The 15066-nt window shown below is 53.4% G+C and overlaps 4 protein-coding genes across 4 annotated transcripts; 3 read left to right on the top strand and 1 right to left on the bottom strand.

Moving 5' to 3' along the window:
• Window positions 1–1041: 1041 nt before the first annotated feature.
• On the top strand, window positions 1042–2805 carry SEPMUDRAFT_149211 (uncharacterized protein). Its single transcript, XM_016905415.1, has 2 exons — window positions 1042–2374; window positions 2439–2805. Exon 1 carries the CDS (start codon window positions 1272–1274, stop codon window positions 2016–2018), a length of 747 nt encoding a protein of 248 aa, XP_016760698.1. The 5' UTR covers window positions 1042–1271; the 3' UTR covers window positions 2019–2374; window positions 2439–2805.
• Window positions 2806–3549: 744 nt separating this feature from the next.
• Window positions 3550–6414, top strand: SEPMUDRAFT_149210 (Cu_amine_oxid-domain-containing protein). The gene is made up of 4 exons (XM_016905414.1): window positions 3550–3990; window positions 4046–4875; window positions 5105–5870; window positions 5988–6414. The coding sequence occupies exons 1-4, from the start codon at window positions 3715–3717 to the stop codon at window positions 6219–6221; spliced, it is 2106 nt and encodes a 701-aa protein (XP_016760697.1). The 5' UTR covers window positions 3550–3714; the 3' UTR covers window positions 6222–6414.
• A 1001-nt stretch (window positions 6415–7415) lies between these two features.
• SEPMUDRAFT_149209 (uncharacterized protein) lies at window positions 7416–8021 on the bottom strand (the record flags this gene model as incomplete). The annotated part of the gene is made up of 1 exon (XM_016905413.1): window positions 7416–8021. A coding segment is annotated over one exon (307 nt), but the record flags the coding sequence as incomplete, so codon positions are not given.
• Window positions 8022–10740: 2719 nt separating this feature from the next.
• SEPMUDRAFT_149208 (uncharacterized protein) lies at window positions 10741–14026 on the top strand. Its single transcript, XM_016905412.1, has one exon. It carries the CDS (start codon window positions 11227–11229, stop codon window positions 12970–12972), a length of 1746 nt encoding a protein of 581 aa, XP_016760695.1. The 5' UTR covers window positions 10741–11226; the 3' UTR covers window positions 12973–14026.
• Window positions 14027–15066: the final 1040 nt, after the last annotated feature.

Below are 15066 nucleotides of genomic sequence, written 5' to 3'. Positions count from 1 at the left end.
GGTGGTGGTGGTAGTGGTGGTGCGAATAATCTCCAGCTGTCGTCTCTCCCGTCACACCAAGCGCAGGCCAGGTCGTCCAACAGATGGGATGCCAAGAACGTTAAGGTAAGGTGTAGAACTAGCGAGCAAGTGGGCGTACACCTCCTACCGGCAAGGCGTTGTCGTGGTCCCGAGAACGATCAGGGACGGGCGTCTCCAGTGGTTTCGTTGATTCTCCTCCCCCAGGGCAGTTCGCTCGCAGCTGTCCCACTGTCCGTCCCCGTCCCCGTCCCCGTCCCACTGTCCGCCCCCGTCCCACTGCATTGTCGTCCTTCCTCTCCCTCGCTCCCGTCTGCACCGTAGGCCTCGCCCAGTGCAGGTAGAAACGGCAGCGCGAGATGCAAGCAGTGCGTGCTAGAGTCGCTGATGGACATGGACCTGAACTGCTCCCGGACGGACACATCAGCAGTGGCCGCACAGCATACTCGACTACTGCTGCTGGTGCATCGGCAGTGCCACACTTAGCAGTCGCCGAGCACACGTAAACTGCAGTACCTACTAGGAGGTAGTAGTACTGGCCCGACAGTCTCCGTGGATAGCACACACAGCGCACACAGCACACACAGCACAGCACAGCACAGTACAGCACAACAGCACAGCAAGTATGTACTTATCTGCTCCTGTCCTTCAGTCCATGGCAGAGATTGGCGAGTCCTTCCTTGGCGCAGCACCTCTCATATCAGCTAATGTACCTACCGCTCATCTGTCCCTCCATATATTATCCAGTTAGGTACATTTAGTCGGTGCGCGCCAGGTGCATCGCGACGCTTCGCCCAAGTCCGGCCCAGCTGAGGTGGCCTTCCCACTTGCTGACGTGCCGTGCCAGTGCATCTTGCATCTCTCATGCAGGGTGCTTCCACGTTGAACGAGTCACCATCCGGATCTTTCACCTCGAACATTGTCCAACCTTTGGGCAGCAACCCCAGTATAAAGCACCAAGGAGACCGCTCGCCGACACATCACGACACCACCCTTTCGCCTTACAACCTGTTCTGCCCGCCCGCCCGCCCACTCTTGCTCCCGCGCTGAAACCTGCAACTTTTCATTGTGCTCCGATAAGACACTTTCACTTGACCATTACTCTCCCCAACATGCTATCGCGTGGTTTTCGCAGACACAACTACATCGTCAAGAGGCACCACCGACCGGCCGTCACATTGCGCGACGCACGATAGGAGCGTCGCGGAAGCCCGACCACTCCCGTCCTGCTGATACCGGAGTCAACAGGTACTATGGCCGCCATGTTGGATCTACTTCAATCCGCCTCAGGTTTCACATCCGAGAATAGCCTCTCGGGGGTCCCTACCCCGCCATACACGCCCGCGCGACCCTTTCGACCTGGCAAGCGCACCAGACTGGACCGTGGCGACTCTCCAGCCTCAGTGTCCGGCTCGGTACATCCCCACGAAACTGAGAGCCCCGCCAAGAAGCCGGCGAAGAAGCGACTTGCGCTCGACAATATCAAAGTGGAGGATCTGACCGAGGATGTTGGCTACATGGGCGACGTCGATGGAATTTTGCCCTATGAGACCGAGTCAGCAGATGAAAGTAGCGAAGACGATGCCGACGAACACGATACCGCGACAGACATAAGCGGCGATGAGGCTGTGAGCCTGGCGAGGAAATTGTCGCAGATGGACTGCACAGACGATAGGGAAATATTCTTGCAAGAAAGGAAACGACGTCGACGGCGCGAACGACAGTCCGTGAATCACACCAAGCGAACTCACAGCTTGGCCAACGAGAGCATCGCAGAGCCCACCGACGTCGAAGCCCTGGGCGATCATGATTATGAAGCTGGGCAGCGGAGACTGAGGAGGCGCACTCGAGGACCAGATGAGCTGGAATACCTTGACAAAGAAGAGGCCAGCTACTCGCCTGAGGCCGGGCAGCACAGCTCGGCTCCTGCAAGCATTGCTTGCAACGTCGATACCCCCTCGGTCGAGGTGGAAGTGATGGACATTGACGATGCAGGGTAGAGCGGCGTCTAATGCTGTTCACTGTGCTTACCATCCAGGAGTCTAGGCGGACACGCATAGAATGCGCCAGTCCGCAGCGCACCAGTAGCCTTCCGAGAACAGTCTTGCACGTGTCTTCGATAATTGTCTAAACCACTGCAGATGGTCTTGGACCCGACGAAGTGATGGTGTCAGAGGTGTTGCGCTCAGCTACATGAAGATTGATCACCACGGGTCACTTCAGACGAACAGTGACATGCCACAAGGCTGCTCCCAAGGACAGCCGAGACAGTGAAAAAGGCCTCTTGCTTGGCCCTCGGCTGCTCTCCAAAGTCCCAAACGTTTTCCACGACAACGAGAAGATGGCAATCGACCACGTAAGGATGCAACACTCAAGTCCCTGGGCCCTCTAGAGCGCGCTGACCAACTATTGGAGTGTAGGTCGGACTTCAGGGCTTGTACCTGGTAGTATCTCAACGTGCAGACTCATAACCAGCGACAAGGAGAAAAAACAGGTCGAGTTGCAAGCCCCATTCAAGGAAAGCTCGGCTTGGGTGCGAGAGGAGAAGAAGCGGGCAGATGAATGGGGCATCGGCATGAAGATGAAATGCTGGGAGCGCTCTACTTGTTATTGTAGGCAGCATGGGCCATTGACTTCATTACTGAAAAGGTAGTATTCATCCTGCTGCAGCTGCACCTCTTTCTCCCACACCTGATCCGTAATCAGACCGCGGGGGATACCTGACTTATCGGCTTACGAGCAAGAATGCGGCCTTTTCACATTTGTATATGATATGGCACGCCCTCTCTGTCCACAACACATTCCCTCTTGAGGACACACTCTTCTCTTCTGCCTTGGTACTTCCGTGCTCTTGTATCATTCTCTTATTACTGCGCTGTGGTCACGTTCAGCGCGGCATGAACTCATCAAGGCGTGCGTCCATCTGGTCTCCCAGGATAGTGGCGTGCGAAGGACACGTTGTCACGTAGGTAGGTACGATGTCAGGCTGCTCACAACAGCACAATACTATACCGCGCCGCAGGCAAGCCGCGTCCATTGTCTCGTTTCCTCCAGCGCCTGCGGCCTCGTTGATTGCCTGCCTTATCAACCTTTGTGAGTCAGCAGATGCGGCTTCAGCCCCAGAATTTCAGTTGCCGAGACCTCTCCCTCGCATGGACATTCCTCTTCGAGCACTAACTTCAACACGCGACGAGGGGCACTCCTGATACACGAAGGTCGAACACACGGTGACACGAGGCTGTTGAGTGGACTGTCTGGAAACAGCAGCTAGATACTACTGCTGCTGTTCGTGGCCTCCAGATCGGAGCAATGGACACGCGCCGTGCACACATAAGCCGAGCACCACGCGGACGGTGGAAGAATAGGTAGAGGTAGGTAGGTACAGGTAGTGAGGTTGACCTGGTGCGACCCACCCGACAGGTGAGATGGTGAGCATCCCGAAGTATATATCTAAGGTATGGTACACTACCTTAGCCGGTGCTGCTTGCCCTCTTATCTTGACTACCTCTTCCTACCACCCTTCGCTGCTCTGTCTAACAACGGTGAACACCTGGCATACTTTCTCCGTCCTCATCACCCACAACGTCCTAGCCCTCAGGAGACTCTGCAACTCAATCACAGACAGGCTCGAGGGTCCTCGAAGCCCCGCGTTCAAGCATCACACCATCATCACACACATCACCCCGCAAGCACAACATGGCCACAGAGTCGGTGGCGACACAGCTCCCCGTGAGGACGAGCAATCACATCAGCGTCCATCCTTTGGCACCAATCAACGGCACCGAGATTCAGAACGCCGTTGCGTTGGTCAGGGCACAATGGCCAGCGGACACGGATCTTCACTTCAAGGCTGTTACGCTGCAAGAACCCGTCAAGGCTGAGATGTTGCCATATCTCGAGGCTGAATTCAGCGGATCTACTCTGCCTAAAATTGATCGCAGGGTCTTCCTCACATACTACCTGCGCAGAACGGTGAGTGTGCTGTATACAGTACACACCTGCTACCAGTTGCTCATGGTTTCTTCAGAACAAGTTCCACGAAGCAGTGGCCAATCTCAGTACACAAACTGTAGAATTCAATGCAAGACTGGGCGCTAACATGCACGCTCCTGGAGATGGTGAGGAAATAGAGGCTATGGAGCGTATCGCTCTGGCAGACGAGGGAGTGCAAGCCGAACTTGCCAAGCTTCAGCTCCCGAAAGGCAGCCATGTGGTTGTCGATCCCTGGATATATGGTGCTGATGGAGTGGACGACGATGAGCGCATGTGGCAATGCTTCCTCTACATGCGTGACCCCCAGAACTCTGGCGAGGTAGACTCATGCCACTACGCCTTCCCTTTGACCGTCTCGCCAGTCATTTCTTCCGTCAGCATGAAGGTCATCAGAATTGATATTATGCCCACCGGCAAGGACAATTCCGTCAAGGAGCCGAAGATTTACAAGCCAGTGGGCGCAAACGAGTATCTTCCAGAGTATCAGAAGCTCCGAACAGACCTTAAGCCTCTCCATGTCGTGCAGCCTGAGGGTGCAAGCTTTACTGTCGAAGAGCAGGGAACGAGCAATTTCATTCAGTGGCAAAAGTGGCAATTCCGTGTGGGTTTCAACCTTCGCGAGGGCATGGTGATCCACGATGTGCGCTACGAAGGACGCAACCTCTTCTATCGCCTCTCGCTCTCCGACATGAACATTCCCTATGCGGATCCGAGAAACCCATTCCACCGAAAGTCCGCATTCGATCTCGGCGATGCTGGTGCTGGGATCATGGCCAACGATCTCAAGCTGGGATGCGATTGTCTTGGTAGCATCCATTATCTTTCGTCCACGCTCAATAACGACAAGGGTGAGCCATTGGATATGTGAGTACATCTCTGTTGAAGTTTGATAACCTTTTCCCCCAATGACGGCTTTTCATCGGATCTTCAGCATTTCCCACTTACCTTTCCTACAATGCAACATCCCCCTTGGCACAATACAGCACAACATGTGTTTCAGGCATCTCCGATCTCAATCCTCCCAGCACTCTACGCCACCTTGTTGCACTGTTGCTTTCACACATTCTTCAATATGTTGCTAACTGCCGTCCAGGCCAAATGTCATCTGCATTCACGAGCAAGACGGCGGTATTGGCTGGAAGCATACCAACTACCGCACCGGTCGAGCAGCTGTCGTTCGCAACCGCGAGCTCGTGCTCCAATCGATCATCACCGTCGCCAACTACGAGTACATCATGGCATTCATGTTCAATCAAGCCGGCGAGCTCGCTTATGAGGTCCGCGCGACCGGAATTCTTTCCACACAGCCCATCGACGAAGGCCTCGAGGTTCCCTGGGGCACCGTCGTGCATCCCGGAGTCCTAGCCGCTCACCATCAGCACATTTTCTCCTTGCGCGTCGATCCCATGATTGACGGCTACCACAACCGTCTCGTCTACGACGAAGCCTTACCCATGCCACGCAGCGCCGACTTCAACCCTCACGGCACAGGCTACTTTGCCCAAGAAACCGTCGTAGAAACCAGCGGAGGCTACGACATCGACTATGCCGTCAATCGCACTTTCAAAATCCAAAACGTCCACAAACGCAACCCCGTCAATGGCAAACCCGTCGCGTACAAAATCCACGCGCCCCCGTTCCAGAAAATTTTGGCCGATGAAGACTCCTTCAATCACATGCGTGCCGAATTTAGTGATCATAACATTTACGCCGTCTCTTACCGTGACGACGAATTGTACGCCGGAGGAAAGTATACCAATCAAAGCCGCGGCGGCACAGGCGTGCGAGCGTGGGCGAATAGGAAAGATCCTATTGTCGATGAGGATTTGGTCGTATTTGTCCAGTTTGGAATCAATCATGTAAGTTCCATACCATCCTCCCCACTTCAACTTCCACGTTTTCTTTTTCTTTCAACATTCTTTCTCACGACAAACGATTGATTGTTGATGATTTTTTTTTTTTTCTTTTTGAAATAGATTCCCCGCATCGAAGATTTCCCCGTCATGCCCTGCGAAGTCATCAAAGTGGCTCTCAAACCCGTGAATTTCTTTGAGAAAAACCCTGCATTGGATGTTCCGCCGAGTACGCAGGATTTTAATCAGAGTGTGCTTTTGGGTAACGAGGAAAAAGCCGGAGTCGATGCGTGTTGCATTTCTTCTGGTAGTGGAAAGAGTACTACTGCTACTACTGCTACTACTAGTAAGCTTTGAATACTGTATGAATGAGGAGGAAGAGGGTGTCCATCTATGGAGTGAAGACGATTGGATGGATATGGAATCACAATCGAAAATATGACGGCAACAAACGACGACGACAACAAGTGGGTGGGTGGCAATTGAGGTAATACATGTATGGAAAAAAGGAGAGGTATAGAATGTATTCAACAAGACCAAAAAATGGGACAATTGTCTTCTCTTGATCTGTCATACCTACCTAGGTACCTTACCTTACGGTCTTACCTGTACCTTTCAGTTATTAGCAGGATGGAAATCCCAATTATCGAAAGTGAGATACCCATCACACGCGACACGGAACACGGCACTCCTTCCCCAAATTCCCAACCTCCATAAACTCTGCTGATGGTTGATGGCACCTGCCTCACTCCAAGTATGACGCACATGGCAAAAGTTCCCGAGCCCTACCACCACTACCACCACCGGGCACCACCACCACCACCACCACCATATACCTTACCTACCTACCTGTACCTAGGTAGGCCTTACTACACCTAGTACATGTAAGCGACTACTGTACGTCAACATACATATATGCACGAAATCGAGAGATGATGGCCCAGGAAGAAAAAAAAATACAGTTTCGATCAATCGCAGATTCCATTCGCAATCCGAGGCATAAGTTCCAGTTCGTATTGCGCAGGTACGGGGTATTTGCACTGCGATTGCATGCATGCATCATATGGTCAGCAGGTCGAAAAAAAGAAAAACAAAACCATCCGAGTGGCCAAGGAAGATTAGAAGCATCTCAGCCACTATACGTAAGTTAAGGTCATGTAGCTCTGCGGCGTCTGCGCAAAGGCTATCCTTCTTCATCTGCTTTAGTGCTCAAACTTTAAACCAGACTTAGTTTGAACTTTGCGCCTGCTGCACCGTAAACTTTCTTGTCGCCTTACCGCCCGCCATAGTGGTTGCGAACTTCACGGGAATTGGATTCCAGGACATGGCAGCGGATCAGGTTGTGAAAGATCACACGCGGAGATTGGTCGGGTGGCTTGTATGGCTTGACGTACATGCCGTTTGGAGGCGCCAACTCAATCATTACTTGAACCAGGTTATTGGGTCGTTTGATGGTTCGTAGCCTCTTCAGGCGGTGAGGTGGTTCGGACTATGTCCCAGTGTGATGTGACCAACAATGGAATCTTTCTTGTGTCGCTTACCGGAGACTCCTGGTTACAGTACGCCGTGATAGGTAGGTACCGTAATGTTTCTTGTTGGGGTACTGCTCTCGCTGTCGGTAGCGAAGGTGCCCTCTAAATCTTGATATTCGTATTGAAGCCGGCACACATGTCGAGTCATTGCTCATGCATAATCACAGAATGGGCATTTGCTCTGCTCTGCCTTGCTGTGACAGTGCGAGGTGGCAACGTGGGGTGGACTCCACGGTCCTGACTCGTGTGGGCTTTGACTTTACGGCCATGTGGCTTTCTTGCGGCGGCGCGTAGTCCGATATCGAATCTTCTCGGAGGTTATTGGACATGGTCGCAAAGTCTGTGTCTGCCTGTGCTGCAGAAGCCAGTTCCATCTGTAGGAGGTACTGTGCGGACGTGTATTGCCCATGATTGGCTCCCTACCGCAAGCCCTTGAGTCAATTCCTCTGAGCGCTCAGCAGTGAGCAGCCTACCACCATGCCAGGACTCCAGGAAGGGCACGCTCGTCGAGGCTCGGGAAAGCGAAGCAACGCGTTGATTCCGACTTCTTCCCCCGATCGCTCTTGTCGTGATCACATGCAGCAGGCGCTCGATGAATTTCCGAATGCCCTGTTTGAGCTGATCCGAGTTCCGCCGCGCTCGTACGAAGTGGTCCAATCCATGGTAAGAAGACGGTGATGATGATGATGATGATGATGATGATGATGATGGTACAATGGGACGGCGATTTCAAACCCTCTCTCCTCCATCGATAGATCTTGTTGGTCTGTAGCGCCGGTACAGGTATTTCCCTCACGTCCCGCGCTGATGCGCCCGCTAGTGGCCGAACAGGTGTGCAGTGAAGGGCAGTAGCGCACTCGGTCCCCATTCCCCATGGCTTGCAAGTCGCTCGTATAATGTAGCGTCAATGGTCCAAGCGGCGTACTGGGCTGGGCAAGACTGGAGCCTGGAGGTAGCTCCTAGTCAGGTATGTGACAGTCAGTGTGACACCGACCGGCATTTCTCAAACAATCTGGTCTGTCTGGGAGTGGGAACTTACATGTAACCACGTGTGCCCGCTCGATTCTCCGAGCCCCGTGCAGGAACTCTATTTCTCATATCGTGGTCCCCTATCGTGGCCATGGGCTGATGATCTGGATCAGCATTCCGCAGAGAGCAACATGAACATACTACTGTACATCCATATTGAGAATGATTACGTCCTCTCGAGGGGGGGGGGGGGAGGGGGGCTCCATGCCGAAGACGAAACGACAGAAACGGTCGCGAACGACGCCAATCAGCAGGGGGGTAGGGTTGGGCGTGGGTGCAGGCGACCAGGCTATGTACCAGGCTGCCAGGCTGCCAGGCTGCAGGTGGCAGCAGCAGGTGTTTTGCGCATTGAAAAGGCTGTCGAGCCTGTCGTGCCTGCCTCGGTATTCCATCCTGCATCAGCTCAGCTGCCTCAGCACTAGGAGGTCGCAGGTGGCGCTAGGAGATGTGGAGCCTGGTCTTTTACGCAGCAATAATTTGAACCATCATTCCGATGGAGGCGGACCAGGTGGTGACTGCAAAACTGCCCTGGACTTGACCTGGCCTGGCGGGCTACGCATATTCGCGTAATCATAGGAGGTAAGACGCAGGTGCTGGTGGATATTGACTTTCCGCGCGGCCCGCTGACCGCTGTGGAGACGTGGGATGTATCTAGTGTATGTACATTGTATAGTTGAGTTGTATACTAACTACTAGTCGACTAGGGGCCCACTGGTGCCGTTCGCTCTCTCGCTCTCTCCCGCCCGTCACCCTCTCCCAGACTCCCTCTCTCTCTCTCTCATATCACATACATCATCGTGCCGATGTGATGGCCGCCCAGGGTTGAACCTTCTGCGTCTCTCTGCATAAGTAGTGCATAGCTTGCCCATGGAGGAGCCATGCATGGCCTGCCCGAAGACGTCCCGATGCGGCCGAAGACTCCACTCATCTGGCATCTGGCACGGCGCGGCGGAGCGCTGTCAGAAGAGACAGATGTGATGCATCATCCATCGTCTGTCATCCATCGTCCATTCTCCATCATCCATCATCCACCGATTACACCCCCTTCGGCACTGCCAGGACGGCTGACGACGAGACTACATCTGAGGTACCAGTACTCGCCGCCTCCTCATTCTCCTCCTCCAACGTCTGTGATGAACTCATTTATACTTCTGTGATGGCTTCCCAATGTACGGCCAGGGATGCTGCAGGCCACTCCACGAATCCACGGCATCGCGGATGATACGGGGCCCGTGCTGCTACGGGAGAACCTATCACGGCCCCGATCCCGATCCAGATCCAGCGTGGTACATACGGGAGGCTGGTTGTACTGGATGTCCAGCACACTAGGCATGTCTGCGTCTATCATCTATGCGAGCTGGTCCTTGGCAAAAGTATCTTTGATAGTCGTCGTGTACAGGAGGAGATACATGCATGTAACGGTAGGAGAAGAACTGTATCTGTAGATACCGAAGGTACCTAACCCGTAGGTATATGTAGCTTGTTCTCAGTTACCATCTTTCACTCACTCGCTCACTCACTCGAGACTCACACTACACTCCTAGCCCGACTCGCACGCCACTGTTGCAAGAAGCGAGAGTGCAACTGCTCGGCCTTTCTGCGGCTTGCCGGCTACCTACCGGGTTCCTTACGACCTCACCGTTGTTGCCCTGGAGAGAAAGTGAAAGTTGAGCCGCTTCGCTTCATCCGCATTTGAAGCACCGAGGAGGCCGACTGGCGATCGGATCATCTAGGCTGGGGCATCAGCATCACACACATGACAATGATGACATGTGCCTACGGGCTACGGGGTACGGTATTATTCACACCGACGACGCCCAGCCCAGCTAAAGCTTCCATCTCGGCCTGGGCTCGTACAGTCTACAGATAGATGCAATCGTAATCATCATCATCATCATTATAATAATAATAAATAATAATGTACACTGTACATCCACTGTATACCGGCCACTGCCCCGGTCGCTGCTCTCCACCCGAAACTGAAGCACCGCACGCCCCCCCTCCCCCCTGGCCTTGGATAATGCTATCCAGTCCTGTCCAGTCCTGAGCCGTCCTGTCCTGTGAGGCTCAGAGGCTGTTACCAACCTGTTGCGCTAGTGCACTGCTCTCGCCAGTTGGACCTTCCTGAGGATACGGTACTAGGTTGCTATTGCGTGCGCACTGCTGGCCCTGCCCTGCCCTGCCCTGCCCCGTGCTGCAGTGCAGTGTGCACCCGAATGTGCAGTGCGCAGTGCGGAAAAGCTACATGTACCTGCCGACCACTTGCTGTGCCTCCGACCCGTCTTGTCCTGTCTTGTCCTGTCCTGTTTCCGTGTCTCGTCTCGTCTCGTCTCGTCTTGTTCACACTGCACAGCCGTCTAGGAGCTCAACCCGCTCGCGCGCGCACATCCTCATTAGGTTTCCTTCATCGCCCTCACCCGCCCGCCCGCCCGCCAGCCAGACAGACTCCCAGCCAGCCATACTCCCCGCCAGATCTTGATGCCTCTTCGCCTCCGTCATCTCATCATATGGCTTCCTCGAAACACGCACTGCACGGCCCACCATCTACATCTCAAAAAGCTTAATTGCCTGTTGCAGCACACACTGCCGGCCTAGGTCCACCGCGCGCCCACCAGCCAGCCGTCCGTCCGTCCACGCAGGAGAGGGTCCCGCAAGGAACTAGGATTAACACTCCCCAGTTTGAATAAACCCACAGCGACTTACTCAACTTCCTGTCGCTACCCATAACTTATATCCAGCTCCGTCTGTGTCCTCCCCCCCCCACCCGTCACCCTGCCTGCGGTCATCTATAATAAAAAGTCATGGCCATCACCACATTGACGCCCGACAGCATCACCTTCGAGCTCAACCATGAACGCAGGCAAAGCATCTCATCCTACTCACACTACTCGTCATATTCCTCGACGACGAGTTCGTCGCCCGAGCTGTCCAGTCCGGGCTGTTCGCCACATCAAGGCAGGCTCACTGCTGCAACTCCCCGGAGCGTGAGCTGTCACCACTCGCCACCTGTGGTGCCAAAGGTCGAAGAGCTTGACGAACATGTGAGTCCGTTGGCGAAGGTCCCCGAGGCAGCAGAGGACACGAAAGCCAATGCTGTGGCGCCTGGTCCTCGGAAGCGCGGGCGTCCTAGGAAACATCCGCTTGTCGAACAGAAACGTTCGGCACATGCGAGGTCCAAGACTGGATGCGGTACGTGCAGGAGAAGAAAGAAGAAATGCGATGAGACTCGACCTTCCTGTACGAACTGCGAGAAGAACAATGTCACATGCGATGGCTACGAACCCAAGAAGCCGTGGAGAAGTGGCCGGGAAAAGGCTCTGGTCAACCGGCAACCGGCGACGATACCTGTCCTACCATCCATCCTCAGTGGAGTGGAGACCACCATCGACTTCCAGTTTTTCCAGTATTTCAGCGAACAGCTCGCTGCAGTGCTCTCATTGAACGTCCACAACGATAATCCATTCATCAAAGTTATCGTGCCCATGGCCATGTATCACGAAGGCCTCATGTCCAGTCTACTCTACCTCTCGGGAAGCTGTTTGCTTGCGAACTCTTCCACCAAGGATCCGGAGATGGAGCAACGTGTCAACTACAACAGTGACAAGGCCGTGACGAGCCTCACGGAAGACCTCAAGCAAATGGTGATTGCGGGAGAGCAAAACGACCTCACCGCGGCGACCGTGGGGGACCCATCGATTGCCCAGACCCTGTTGCTATGCCTACAAACCGTGTGCGCCGGCAAGCTCAAGGGTGAATGGCGAAGCCATATGCAGAGCATGAAACTGTTGCTCTCCGCCAAGGCCAGCTCCGGCGTGAATGAGGATTTCCGACGATTCGTACTGGAATTCCTCCTCTACCATGATTACTCCAGCTCAATCACCTCGTTCGTCGACCCTTTGGATGCCTACAGTGCACAGCTCATGGAAGAATTCCAGGCCATCAAGCTGCCCACCTTGCTTGCGCCGGAGTCCGCGACATTGCTTGGTGTCATGGACGGCCTGTTCCTTTACATCTCCCAAATCCGCAGGCTGCGAGACCGGATCCGAGTGGAAAGACTGAAGGGCCGCGACTACAATGAAAAGTATACGATCGCCTGGCATATCCATCAGGAACTGCAAGCGTGGACCTGTCAATACGATGCCAAGACCCCTCGGTACTGGGCAAGTTTACTGTACCGGCAATGCGTCTTTCTCTACCTGCACCGCACCATCATGCCTTCGAAGTCTTGTGTGCAGTTCAAGCAAGGTGTCGATGATGGACTCGAGTATTTGCGACAGCTCCCGCGAGATCACGACGACCAAGGCACGCAGAGCATCTTACTTCTGCCCTTATTCATACTCGGATGCTGCGCGTTCGAACCGGAACAACGGTCGGAGATTGCCGAGGCCTTCGTTCGGCTGCAGAGATGGAGCAAGCTCGGCAACATCACCTATGCGAAAAGGGTGGTCGAGGAGGTATGGGTGATGATGGACACGGGTCGCGCCGAGGAGACATGGGACTGGGAAAGCATCATCTACAAGCACGAGTGGGACTTTCTCATTACGTGAGCGCGGCATCATCTGCACGGTTCTCGCCTGGAGCTGGAACCCGACATGTATCGGACAGGACGGACATGCGAGATCGATCCGTTGTTGCGACGCAGATGTCCATACTTTCACATGAAAGTGCCATCACCGCGTCAGGCAACCGCGATCCGCCCGGACGACAGACAGACAGAAAGACCGACCGACCTGTGGACCAAGAAGACACACAACATACTGTAGCCTGAACCAGCCAGCTGCTCTCTTTGTGCGAAACCAGCGGGCGTACTATGCTCCGGCGTGGGCCTGAAAGACAAACGTTGTATATATTTTTGGTCTTATTATTCTTATGGGTAGTCATATGGGGGGTAAGGAGGACATTTTGGCATGACCTGTCTCGGTTGCATGGAAGACTCCCGTACGACAGTTTTGTGCGAGGAACTCTCCCCCACTGGAATGCAGTGTGGGCAAACTCCCAGTTTGGAGAAAGAGTGTGCGTGTGTGTACTTGTGAGTGAGGGTATGGGTGTGTGTGTGCGGGAGAGGGTGGAAGGGAGAGGGAGAGACAAATGACGCTCCACAGAAGACGAGCAACAATTGAGAAACGAGCAAAAGTATGGGCATTTTTGGGCGACGCGCATTTTTGGTACATGATTGATTGATGGGGGCTGTGGTGGACGGTTGGGTGGTTGGGTGGTTGGGTGCATTTGGGTACGAAAAGAAGAACATATCCGGACTTCTTTTGTGTTTGGTTCTTTCTCTTCCACTCGCGTACATATATATATTCACATATCGATATCATGAGTGGTATGAAACATACCTTGTGTGGAGGCTGACGGGCAGTTGTCTAGTTGAGCATTCGCTTTTTCTGTTTGGAGATGCTGCTGCTCCGAAAAAAAGACTCGTCGAAATGAGAAGAGTCGAGTCCAGCTCAAGGAGAGAGGTGGAGGGGAGTGGAGGAATACGGTATTTACTAAGGTAGTCTCTTCGGTGTTGAGACACTAAGGTACATGCCTGGAACCTTAGGTCATGTACTATGAGAGCGAGGGAAGAGATGGTGATGATAATGATGGTAATAACGATAATGATGATGATAATGATGGCCTCCTGGTTGAACAATGTCTGCTCTTTCGGAAGAAGAGGAGGAGGAGGAAGAAGAAGAGGGAGGCTTGCTCACACCCGATATACAGGGCACCTCACACATACATGTACCTGAATTCTCTCTTCAGGTTCCTTCTCTCTCTCTCTCTCTCCTTCTCCCTCTCTCTCCTTCCCTCTCTCTCCTTCTCCCTCTCCCCCTCCCTTTTCAACACAGGTACAATCGGAAGCTAGACTACTTGCAGCACAAAGAGAACAAGTATCCATCTCCTCATTTCTCAACGTCTCTCCCGCATTACAAAACAAGCATATGCAAACAACATTGGCTACCGTAGAGGTAGTTAGCGTTGTCAGACTTCAAGACTTTCCGACCGAACACCAACCTAGCATTCTCGCTCTCGGAGCTCGCTATTACATACCCACCTACAGGTGTTATGTATGCACCTAAGGTAGGTACATGTACATGTATGGCCCTGAAGTCGACTATACATACACTAGTTTCTGCTAGCAAAATCTCATTTGGTCGTTTAAATTACCTCCCAGTCGTTGCCCTGCCCTGCCCTGCCTTGCCCTCACTGCCCTGCCCTGTCTTGTGTACCTAACATATTAAGGTACCTGTGTATCTAACTAACCTCTTAGGTAGAGGCTAGGTAGGAGGTAGGTAGGCTTACCTTATGTAATCGGGATTGATTCGGTATACCGTATTCTCTTAGTACTCGTGTTGTAAGGACTACCGCCAAGGCGACAGGTTATAAAGAGACAGACAGACAGCAATCTCTTGGCCTAGTGTATGTCATCATCAGTTATTGGGCAGCGAAAAAGGACTACAACTGAAACGGCGCTCTCTTGGTATCCTTCCCAAGGTAATACTTTTCCGACAGCAGGGTGTACGTACGGTAGGTGGTAGGAGGTAGTCTGCGCGGCTAACGATTTAATTCATAGCGTGGGAGAGTCCCAGGCGTGCGCAAAATTCAAAAAGAGAGAGAGGACGAGAGAGAGAGAGAGATCTACATAAGGTAGGCAC

The sequence above is a fragment of the Sphaerulina musiva genome (genome assembly GCF_000320565.1).
Source record: "Sphaerulina musiva SO2202 unplaced genomic scaffold SEPMUscaffold_5, whole genome shotgun sequence".
NCBI lineage: Eukaryota > Fungi > Ascomycota > Dothideomycetes > Mycosphaerellales > Mycosphaerellaceae > Sphaerulina > Sphaerulina musiva.
Note: the sequence above shows the minus strand (reverse complement) of the source record. Positions and strands in the feature narration are given on the sequence as shown.

Excerpts from the sequence above, each read along its gene's own strand:
- SEPMUDRAFT_149211 (XM_016905415.1), top strand. The coding sequence starts at position 1,272 with ATGGCCGCCATGTTGGATCTACTTCAATCCGCCTCAGGTTTCACATCC.
- SEPMUDRAFT_149208 (XM_016905412.1), top strand. The coding sequence starts at position 11,227 with ATGGCCATCACCACATTGACGCCCGACAGCATCACCTTCGAGCTCAAC.
- SEPMUDRAFT_149210 (XM_016905414.1), top strand. The coding sequence starts at position 3,715 with ATGGCCACAGAGTCGGTGGCGACACAGCTCCCCGTGAGGACGAGCAAT. Across the intron at positions 3,991-4,045 it reads CATACTACCTGCGCAGAACG|AACAAGTTCCACGAAGCAGT; the intron begins GTGAGTGTGCTG and ends TGGTTTCTTCAG. Across the intron at positions 5,871-5,987 it reads TCCAGTTTGGAATCAATCAT|ATTCCCCGCATCGAAGATTT; the intron begins GTAAGTTCCATA and ends TTTTTGAAATAG.